The sequence below is a fragment of the Elgaria multicarinata genome, chromosome 9, assembly GCF_023053635.1.
Source record: "Elgaria multicarinata webbii isolate HBS135686 ecotype San Diego chromosome 9, rElgMul1.1.pri, whole genome shotgun sequence".
Taxonomy (NCBI): Eukaryota; Metazoa; Chordata; class Lepidosauria; order Squamata; family Anguidae; genus Elgaria; species Elgaria multicarinata.
This window is the reverse complement of record NC_086179.1, coordinates 38,005,167-38,016,695: the sequence shown is the minus strand read 5'-3', so window position 1 is coordinate 38,016,695 and position 11,529 is coordinate 38,005,167. Positions and strand designations below refer to the sequence as shown.

The window sequence follows — 11,529 nt, the reverse complement described above, 5'->3', positions numbered from 1 at the left end:
CCCTGAGAAAAGGAACTTGGAACAGGAGAAGGATTATGTAGATTTAGTGCAAAAGATGTTTTGTGACATGAGGTGCGTGACGTCCCTCCCCCTCCCCCGCAAAAACCAAACAAACCCCACAGTGCATTAGCTATGAAGGAATAACGTAGCCTGTCCACAAAGTCTTAAGCCTCCTGGTCTCAAATAAGAGGATACTTATTGCTGCCCCATTGCTCAGCCTGGGGTCTGTTCATTTACAGTGGCCTGGTTCAGACAACGCGCTAAACCATGCTGCTTAACCACAAAATGGTTAAGGGAATGCATTGACCTTAATGCATTCCATTAACTATTTTCTGGTTAAGCAGCATGGTTTAGCGTGTTGTCTGAACCAGGACATTGGTAGCTTCAGCATCACAAAAGAAATCAAGGCCCAGAAAACAGGTCTCCGAGTGACACTCGAGGGACTATGGCTATATTAGCAGTAGTAACTGATGGGTCATGGATACAGAAAGGTGGCCATTTATTTACAATCATGCTTAGGAGTATCGCCTTAGGAATTTTATGGTGCTGCCTTTCCATAGTCTCGTATCCTTAAACAAATAGAAAGGCAATCTGCACACAGAAGCAGGCTTGTATAGGCAGATCCCTTTCTGCATCAGTCTGGCGGCTGTGGAAGGCTTTTTGTTTTAAACAAAACAAAACACCTGCCATTCTGACACAGATGCATGCAAGTGCTGGATCAGGGTCACATCTGCACCTGCTGAACAGATGGTCAGCTCTTTCGAGGTCACCTGATCATTGCATACAGGAGCAGGCCACTCAGGGCTGCCCCAAGACATTTTGGTGCCTGAGAAGAAATTACGCACACACATATACACAGTATAAATAAATGACAATGTGCCACCCTTTGATGGCATCCAAAAGTTGCTGCTGTAATAGAAGGGCTGGTTCTGATGCAGTCTGTAGCTCTGGGCTGGAGCAATAACCCATTTAACCATATTAGAAAATGCATGAGAGACTTCGGATGCTTAAAATGGCAGATACCTAGGCAAGATCCGTGGTGGATACATGGTTCTACATGAGGAAGCCACTCTGCTGTTTCTGTGACCACAGAAACGGAGGATATCTCACCTGTTCTGTATAGCTGAAGCAAGAGTCCTGGAAATTTTGGTCCAGATGAGGAGGCCTAAAATAATTTTGCACCTGTATGGCTAAAGACCTTTGAGAAGAGTTCCATATACTTGTACAAAACAAGCTCCCCACCTCCACCTTTGCACTAAAACCCATAATAACAGGCAGCCACTCACCACAAATTACACAATAGGCAATGTGTGATGCTCAAATTCAATAGCTGCTGAAAAAAATATGCCACCTATTTTCAAGTAAGACAAATTACTGGCCATGTGGTTTCATTCCAGAGACAATTCCTTGTAAGCCAGTCAAGAAGCCATGATAAAGGAGTGAGCATCTTTCTGATAGGATTCAAAGTTCATGCTGTACTATGTCATTGTCAGGGACTATGGCACTGAGCGAGACACCAGAAGCAGTGGAATGCCTTGACATTTATGAAAAAGCAGCACTTGACAGATGAGGAGACTATGGAATGTAGAGAAGAACTATGTGCTACAATATAGGGTGGCAGTGAATGCATTCCAATGTATAGACATGTCTATGGTATTTGGGCAATGGGAATGTTTAGGAACTCTTTTGAAAATGGAACGGCTCAGATACCGATGGTAACAATGTCTGTGCTACCTTAATATGGCATGTACACATAGGAGCACAGAGAAGAAGCAAAGGCACAAGTCCCTAGCATGGAATGTATACAAGCAGAGTCAGAAATTGCAGGACTAGTAGTTCACAATGGTATAATAACGGAACACACACACACACACACACACACACACACACACACACACACACACATATATATATATATATATATATATATATATATATATAAACACTGTGTCAACTCTGCAGTCACTGCAATCAGAAATTCTGCTCTAATGAAGTTCAGAGAAAATGGGGCACAGTTACAGCAGCTGGGGTGATATTCCTCATGCCATAGGTTCTCGATTCTGCCAATATTATTAGTATGCATTCTGCACACTATTAGCAATGTATTAGGGATTACTCATAATGCCATTTTCCCATGTGGCAATGTATTCATACAGTACTTTGATAATGTATCAGCCCTAGAGAAAGATCAAAGTGCAAACTGTGAGGATAGAGAGTATCCCTACTGCATAAGCGCATACAATGGAGCTCCAGAAAAATGTAGAGTGATTGGAACTGCACTGTCACAGCCTGCAGCTTAGTGGCTTTTACCAAGGGGTCAGAAAGGTAGATTGTGTGAGGGTAGGTCACAGTTCTAAGTTTGGTGGTCAGTGCTAGATGGGACATTCTCGATATGGCCACTTCAAAAGACTGCTGCAGCAGAGGACTGAAAAAGTGCAGCTTTTCTCGAAACAGGATTCTGGTTCCCACAAGTACAGAGAAATGCAGACGACCTCATGTCTAGTAACAAATTCCCCAGACATGGAGAAGCAAGAGAAATATCTCCTCAGCAACTAATCTGCATGGAGTTTTCAAGTTTTGAATTTCTTTTGGGTGTTTAGAGCCAGACAGGCAGCTGTGAGCACTGAAAAGCCGATGTACGCAGTTTGGTAAATAATACGCTTCACAGAATGTGTCCATCAGCATATCTGAGCTCAGTCTTGGAAGTGAGAAGGTAATTCAGTTTGTGCAATTAATTCAGGGTTGGGGGGTGCCTCACCTAAGTGATCGAACCAAAGTAACGAAATGGTGCCACTACTGAGTTTGGTGAAATGGACACATTTCGAGGAGGCACTCAGTTGACATACTCAGGTCACAATCGCAATAAAAAATATTGCCATCTTTTACTCCTGGAAAAGTCTAGAGCTCATTCCCGGCAGGCTGATAGAGACCTTTATCTAGAAAGGATCAAAAATTCAGAGCGATGGAAGGATGCAAAAGTCTTACAAGCAGTTATTTAGAGCTATAAACTCAGAGCTCTGGGCTGAAGCCTTGCTTTAGAAATAGAGATAACAACAACGAACAGAAGGAAGCTATGGTTTGACCACATCACTTGCAGCTGGAACTTGTCCTGAGCAAACCATCACTCACACAGTAATTCGTAATTTCAGGGAGAACGTTGACTTTGAATCTTTGAGGTACTTTCCGGTGTCTCTGAGAACAGAATACTAGACTTCAGGCACCCCAAAGGCAAGGTTGTCTCGAATCATCAATGTTTTCCGAAGATCTCGTTCCATGATTGGCCTTTGCGTTCTCCACTTGTGTGCTTCTTGCAGGCCTGGCTCAAAGTAGTATATGCACGCTCCAAAGCCCACCAAGATGAGAATAGAGATCATCAGATACATTGGCACGAACCAATCCAAGAAATGAGGCATGGTCTCTAGACAAAGGAATGGCAAACACATGCAGTTGGTCTTGATAAAAAAAAAAAAAATGCTATCATGCAGGGAAGGTTGGTGACTCCGATTTCAGTGGGGCAGTGAATCTACCCTGGGTTTCAGTCAGAACCAGTCAGAACTCTAAAGGAGCTATCCTTTAGAGCTATCCAAGGTACTGGCTGAAGTACCTTGGATAGCTCCTTAAGGGTTCTGACTGGAACCCAGAGGTGATTCACCAACCCACTGAAATAAGTGCCACCAGCATCCGCTGCTATCAGGATACATACATAGATACACACACATACCACAAACTAAGCAAGCCTGCACAGATTCACCTTTTGTTTGATGTCCATCAATACTTATTACTGAAATTAATTAGCTACATGCAGTTTGGAACATATAAAACTTTGTTTTTTCTCCTAATTCGTAAGGCTTGCCTAGGTCTAAGCTTCCACATATACAGCTTTAATGGATGGATGTTGTGTACACAAGGACTGCTCACTACCTGGAGGTCAGATGCAAGGCACTTCCTGGTGCTCTCTCCCTTCGCAGATTTATTGAACCCACTTCAAAATTTCCATCACCTTCTCCTGCTAACCCACCACTCTCTTCTTCCAGGATTATGGCCATTTACTAAACTCCCAGCAATTGCACCTAATATCAGCCAGAAGAAAGGAAGGAAACATGGCTGGGTTTTGTTTTGTTAAATAGTTTTTATTGATTTATTCATGACCGTAACTTTTGCCTTCCACCTTATTTCTTTCCCCTCTAATCTATGTCTCTACCTAAAGATAGTTTGTCTACTGTGATGCACTGTACTTACTTATACTAGGATTATCAAAGAATAATCTGTCTATAAGTTCAAACAATGGCTTACCTTGAACAACTGAAGTTTCTTCTCTCAAATTGTTAAGAAGTTCTTTTTTAAAAAGCTCACTAGATCCCTAGAGAAAAAATAGAACAGTAATGCATCAGAATAAATAACACCTTTCCTTTATCTATTTGCATTATTTCAAATGTTATTTTTAAAAAACATACACACATTTTATTCCTTCCTTTCGTTACAAGGAAATCCATGGTGGCTAAGAACATCCCAGATAAAAGCAATAATAACATAAGAATAAAAACACAACTCCTACAGAATCAAGTGAACAAATGCATAGAAGCAACAAGGGTTCAAACAAAATCACAAACAGAAATTTAATGACCTGGATCCAAACGCCTGCTTTAGAAGCCATATCTTTGATGCTTGTCAAAAAGCATGCAGTAAAATTGCTAAGTGATTCTCCTTGGCAAGGTTTATTATTCCACAGTATCAGGATCCACCACCTGCTATGTACCAAAGTAGCAGACTAGATTTTGCAGTGCAAAAACACATCTAGGTTTAAGGATCAGTGTACCTGATGTGTTGTGATCAATATCTGCTCACTCAAGGCTAAAAAGATCTGATCTCGGACCTTGCTTCTCACATGGAAGGCCACTTATCCCAATGAATAGCAGTGCAGATGCCTGGTACCTTTGTCTGTTTCTGGAACTCAACCTTTGACCTCACTCTGACTACATCCCTGCCTGGGGTCCTCTGATACAGTTCTGCCTCTTCCAGAACACAACCTGTTGTGAACCACACTCCTGCCTCTGGCCCCTGGGCTGGCAGCCCTGCATCTTAACATTCTGTATCCAACAGCCTACAGCAGATCCCAACTGAGGCCTGACACTTAGGCACCACATCCAAGAAACCCTTTATTATTAATATTAATATTTATTTATATAGCGCCATCAATGTTTATGGTACTGTACCCTTACTCCCACTTGTCAAATTTCAGCTAATAGAGTTATAGATAACAGGGCTTCTGTCTTTGATTGGAATGAACTGGCAGCTTCATATGGAAAGAACTGGTCTCTGCATTGTGCTATTTCTCCAGCCTTTAAATGTCCTCTCCTTTTTCCCACCCCTGCCCCAAATGATAACACCTTTTCCTGAACTCTAAATTCTAAGAGCCTTTGTACACGAGGCTTTTATTGTGTGCTTCTGATTGCTCACTCACAGTACTTTGCGGGTCCTTTACATGATGTCATCCTCCTCCAGGACTTTGCAACCATTATTGCATTATTTTTCCTAAGAAGGAAATTCTGGCATTATTTTGAAATAGCAGAATGAGAGTTTCATATATTTGCACAATTCTGCTATACCACAGCGCCATCTAGTAGTTGTATAATGAAAATTATACAAAGGTAAAGAAAGAAAAACCCTGGAAAAAAGCACACATAAAAGTTCTTAATCCCCCAAGGAATCCAGAAGCAGAAGCCTCGGTAAAGGTCTGGGATAGAAATGCCCTATTTTTCTTCTACTTTTGATACCAGGTACCCGTTGAAAACATATAACTTTATTTTCCTTGTTCAACTTCATAGTTCAATAATTTGACTCAAGCTGCATCCAGACAGCAACCTCTGCCATGACTGATAAGTTAGCGCAGTAATACTAAACCTGAAGTGCACAAGGAGAAACTAACAAGTGGCATGTCTACATGAAAGGTTTGCCCCAGGGTAGCTTTGCAGTAGCCGCACATCATCTATATCAGTGGTTCCCAAACTTTTTCAGGTAACCACCCCCTTGGTTCCACAAACTCATGCCCAGTGCCCCCTACCCTACACTATAAAAATCATTATTCAGAATAGCAGTTTCAACGACCCATTAAGGAAGATAATAACAATAAAATTCAAAACAGTAACAATTAATTGAATATTTATTCAAAATCCAATTACATTTTTTTAGTTTATTCAATTAAACATAATTGATGAACTTGATCCAGTGATATCGTCTTTTCAAAGTCTGATAGTCATTTAGCAAGAATATTAGATATCACATTTAGTAACTGGGGTAGAGTACCTCACTGTTCTGTAAATTCTTAATGTGATGGATGGGCTTGATGAAGTGATACCAGTTTCCCAATGTCTGGTTTAAAGTCACTTAACATGAGTCTTAAATCACCACGTTTAGTAATCTGGAGTCGATTTCTTTGCTTGGAGAGAAGTAGGCATGCCACACTAAAACCACATTCCACCAAATATGATGTTGGAAATGTAACCAGGAACTTCTGATCCACTCTCCATAGTGCAGGATAGCGATCAGAAATTTCCTTCTGTAACCAAAACTCCTGGTACGGAAAAGACCGCCTCGAGCGCCCCCCTGCTGCCCCTTGCCTCTTAATGCCCCCTACGCAATCCCACCGCCCCAAGGGGGCAGTACCGCCCACTTTGGGAACCACTGATCTATATGATGCAGCCGCTATTGCAAAGCCATCCAAGGGCAAACCCTGGAAACTCCACTACAAAAAAGTCAGGCACTTACCCCAACTTTTTTGGCAGCGGAGCCCATGGCGCACCCTGATTGGTTGTCATGTGGGGGCCCATGCTTGCGAAAGTAAAAAAATAAAAACGGGGGGGCAAGAGAGGAGCGGGGCCGTTCCTCCTCCCCTTTTTAAATTTTATTATCTGTATCTCCACAGCTGTGCAGATACAGATAATAAAAATAAAAAGATATGGGGGTGGGAGGAACAGGCAGCCAGAGGGAAGAGAGGAGATGTAAATAATTAAATACATTTTAAAGAAACGGGGTGGGTGGGAGAAGAGGAACAGGGCAGCCGGGAGACAGTCGCCGCTGCCGAGACAAGCACGGGGAGGGGGGAGGAATGGGGCAGCCATCTCTCTTCCCTCTGAGCTTACTTTGGCTGCCCCGTTCTCTCCCCCCTGTTCTTTTTTATTTTTAATCTGTAGATGTGAACCTTTGCATCTACAGATTAAAAATAAAAAGGGGGGAGAAAAACAGGGCAGAGCGAGCTCAGAGGGAAGAGAGCCAGCTGCCCCATTCCTCCCCCCTCCCCAGTGCTTGTCCTGGCAGGGGCAGCTGCTCCTGTAGAGTGGGAAACGGGGCAGCCAGAGGGAGCTCAGAGGGAAGAAAGCCAGCTGCCCCGTTCCTCTCCTTCTTTGGTTCTGCCAGTGGCAGCAGTGGCAACTCTGAATTGGTGCTCCTTCCCATGCAGAGTGCCAATTCAGGAGACGGGAGCCTCAGGGCGCAGACCCGAGGCCGTCAAGACGGGGGCAAGGACAGGGGGCTGCACTGCAGTCACTATTTTCAATTGTATAGACTAGTTCTTACACCAAGGATCACAGACCAACCTCCAGCCCCTGGGTACTATTTCTTGGTCCTCCTTGGTATAGTGTTCTAGAATGGTGCAGATAGATAGACTTTTCCATAAATGATATAGTGTATTGTAAAATGATGTAAACATTATTTAACTTTTTTTTTTTTTTAGATTTGGTTAAGATGTAAACTTGGGCCTTTTATAAATGGTCTGCTCTGGTCAGAACTTTTGTAAGATATACAATGGTGTTCATCTTTGAACCCTCTCTCTCTCTCTCTCTGATCTTTTAATAATCAGCTGAAAATCAATAGAGTGACATTTAATCTACAAATGGGAGAGCTTGCCTCCTCTGACCTCTATTTTAAAAATTTATACAAGATATGCAATAACAATGGAAGCCATCTCATGTCACGACAAACCCTCTTCCCGAGATTCATCTAGCCTTTAAAATCCGCTTTATTTGGGACTGAACTTTTTATTTAACTAGACACAAAAAATATCCCTGTATTACATACTCTGGCAAGTTAGTGAAATAACTGTGCAGGAGCAAATTTCCTACATAAAGCAGATAGAAGCAAGGGACTTCTATAACAACTTCTGTTGACATATCCTTAAAGAGCAGGGAAAAGGTGTCACATGACTAGAATCTCCCCCCCCCCCCAATTATTAAAACCAAGGGTGATATTATAGCTCAAGGAAAGAGACTCTGAGAAGGACACAGAGGTGAATGACAAAGCTCACAGCGACATCAGCATAAGCATGACACCATAGTTCAAGTCTTTGGACTTTGTCCCTTCAGTGAATTTAGAGAAAATAGGACAGGTGACAATATTGACTGTTGTGGAACACCACAGCAGTAACCACAGTGAGGAACAGAAGTCCCCTCCATTCTCTCTCCAGCTAGGGTCAAAATACAATGGAAGGAACTATCCCAAAGCTATCCTATATAGGCAAACCAAATTTGCCAAAACGATCTAGTAAAATCTGGACATCTAGAATAAATAACAAACACCTCCGAGAGGGCCGAAAGAAAATCAAGGAGTTATTCCCCAGTCAGTTTCCAGATGAAAATGTGTCAGTCCCAATTAGAAGTCAACCCATCCCATATCATAGGCCTTGACAAGGGTAGCCCTGACAACCCAAACCAATTTGAAAACTTCCTCAGGGTGCAGCTGAAAGTAATTCAAGAAAAAGCACAACAACAACTTTTGTAAACCTCCCAGAGAGCTTCAGCTATGGGGCGGTATATAAATGCAATAGATGAATAAACAACAGCAAGTGTTGTGGCACTTAAAAACTAACAAATCATTTTGGCATAAGCTTTCATGCCCACTATCCACTTCATCAGGTGCACTTCATGCATCTGATGCAGAGGACAGTGAGCTTCTTTACATGAGCAATTTAGTTGTAAACTGCCCAAGGAGCCTAGGCTGTTGGGCAGTATAAATATGTAACAAATAAATAAAATAAAATTGTATGGTTATGATTGGCCACACAAGGAAGTTTGTGGGTCATTTACATGACATTGTGAATGACCAGGATGTCACCCGTGGTATCCTTTAGAAATTCTGGCATGGAAAGAACCACTTTTAATGTGGTAATAGCCGGGAAAAAGTGGGATCATCCACCACTAGATGGCACTGTCTCAACTAAAGTGAACAGAGGGAAAGTATTCAATTAATGCAGCCCATAACAATCATACCAAAAAGCAGGAAGCACAAACGCCCTGGGTAAACAACGTGATTTCCCTTAATGTAAAGATGCCCAGTGTCCACAAAGGTTTATGCCAAAAAAACTTTGTCAGTCCTTAATATGGCACAAGACTCTTTGTTGTTTTTGTTGCAACAATTTCCTCTGGAAGTTGAAGCAAAAGCAAAGTGCAGCTACTATTGAGGCCTCAGCCCAGATCAGAATACCAAACTGAGTTATCTCCTACTCTGATGATCTTAAAGGTAGCATAAATTTTGCTATACAAAGGTCCTATTCACGCCTTTTAAATTCTACTACTTTAATACCACAATCTTAAACGCATTTACTCGGAAGTATCACAGAGATCAATGTGACTCACTGACCTGGTTTGCACAATCACAGCAGCTTAAATAACCCATGGCCTGTTGTTGGGTTATTTGAGGGTTGTTTCCCCTCAAACAAGCCATGCTGCCTGGGTTCAGATGACGCGACAAGCACTGCTTGAGTGGGTAATTGGGCAAACGGCACCCAGCACACACTTTGAATTAAACAAACTACCATGGCATGCTAAAGCTACAATGATCATAGGAGAATTGGGCCACTCTCTAGTAAGTCTGCTTAGATTGCAGCCACAGACTGGGCTGCAATCCTATACACATTTACCTGGGAGTAAATGCCATTAAACTGAACAGGGCTTACTTCTGAATAGATATGTATAGAATTACATTGTAAAAATCAACTATACTGTGTAAGGATTTCTAAGGTCCAAAACAGGATAATTTCACTTTCTTTAAAAATCCACACACCTCATTCACCTTCTCCATTCAGCCTCTTGCATCTCCCCCTTTTATTTCAAATGGAGTCTTTAAGTATGGCAGTATCAGAGCTGTGTGTCTCTTTATGGAATTAAGCGCCATTAAAATGACTCTTGGGAACTGAAAGTAAAATTCCCCTGTGCTTAAAACCACTGCATTTGAACTGAAATGTAAGTATAGTACAACCTAATCCATAAAACCATCATATTTCTATGAAATTGTAGAATACAACCCACATCCATCTTTATACTTTATACACTGGTGTACATCTATAGGATGTATGTTTTCCTCTCTTCCAGCTTCTCTTACAAGTATGTCAAGCATCTCCATCACCAAAGATTTTAAAGAATTCCAGCTCATTACCTACTTTAGACATAGGATTTTCTTCCATGGCTTTGGTTAAACTGATGGCCCATGTGCTCCTTTCCATATCTCTGTTTCTCTGGTGTTGCATTTCACCATAGTGCTCAAATAATTGAAGTTGTACTACAGAGTGTGAGATCAGAGGAGGCCCTTAAACACAAGAAGGAGCCATGTGCCGGAAGAAGATGACAATGCTCATTTTCATGAAATAGGAAGCCTACAAGGGATGGATTCCCATTTGTGCTTTTGCAAAAGAGAATCATCAGGACTATCCCAGCATAGAGCTCACAGGGATTTCTGAAAACCTCTGTCCTAAGAGCTGCAAGGAGCATCAAATAAAACCCTATGCGCTGCGCATCTGCACAGCAGCACCATGAAAAGTGCTTCGCCTACCTTTATCCACGCACATGCTTGAGATAGACCGATACTGCTGCTATTGCTGGTTTGCAATTGGTTGTGGCTTTGAGCAGGTTGCAGGCTCCGGTGGCTCGCTACTCTTGTGATGCGTGTCAGATGACGGAACAAAGTGCTTCTTCACTGGAAAGCAGCCCGAGTACATCAACGTGCCAGAGGGCTCAGGAGCAAACCCGAATAGAACTGCCGTGTAAGCATGCTTGGGGATGCAGTCGTAAGTGACACATAGCCAAGCTCACTGCTTCATCATCTGCTTCTGCCAAGGACGGCTCCCCACTACCCCCCTCCATACACACACAACACATCTCTCACACACACATAAATGGACCAGCTTTGGCTTCGTTCCATCCCGCTCCTATTCTAGTGGCCCCCTCCTTTTCACCCTCACAAAAGAGGCGAGACCTTCCCTGACCAATCAAAATGCCACAGCGGATGAGGACTATCAGCCCTCGTCATAGCAACAAGCCCAGAGAGCTCTTCAGTGCACGTGGTACAAAGAATAAAGGAGAAGAAGGGCGGAGAGAGAGAGATGCTCTAAGCTCTGGAAGTCTTTTTTTGGATTCAATTAATGTTTGCCAATGTAACGCTATATAAGCATCCATATAAAATATTTCCTCTCACCCCAGCACACTAGCGTTGCTACCTTTGACTCCAGGCTTTCCCAGGCAGGCATCTCTACATGCCATCATT

The 11,529-nt window shown here is 42.5% G+C and overlaps 1 protein-coding gene across 1 annotated transcript; it reads right to left on the bottom strand.

The window, feature by feature from the left end:
- Window positions 1–3,195: 3,195 nt before the first annotated feature.
- SMIM45 (small integral membrane protein 45) lies at window positions 3,196–10,964 on the bottom strand. The gene is made up of 3 exons (XM_063134654.1): window positions 10,819–10,964; window positions 4,294–4,360; window positions 3,196–3,418 (listed from the first exon to the last, which is right to left on the bottom strand). Exon 3 carries the CDS (start codon window positions 3,411–3,413, stop codon window positions 3,207–3,209), a length of 207 nt encoding a protein of 68 aa, XP_062990724.1. The 5' UTR covers window positions 3,414–3,418; window positions 4,294–4,360; window positions 10,819–10,964; the 3' UTR covers window positions 3,196–3,206.
- Window positions 10,965–11,529: the final 565 nt, after the last annotated feature.

What these genes read in the sequence shown, in the direction of transcription:
- SMIM45 (XM_063134654.1), bottom strand. Translation starts at nt 3,413, where the DNA reads ATGCCTCATTTCTTGGATTGGTTCGTGCCAATGTATCTGATGATCTCT.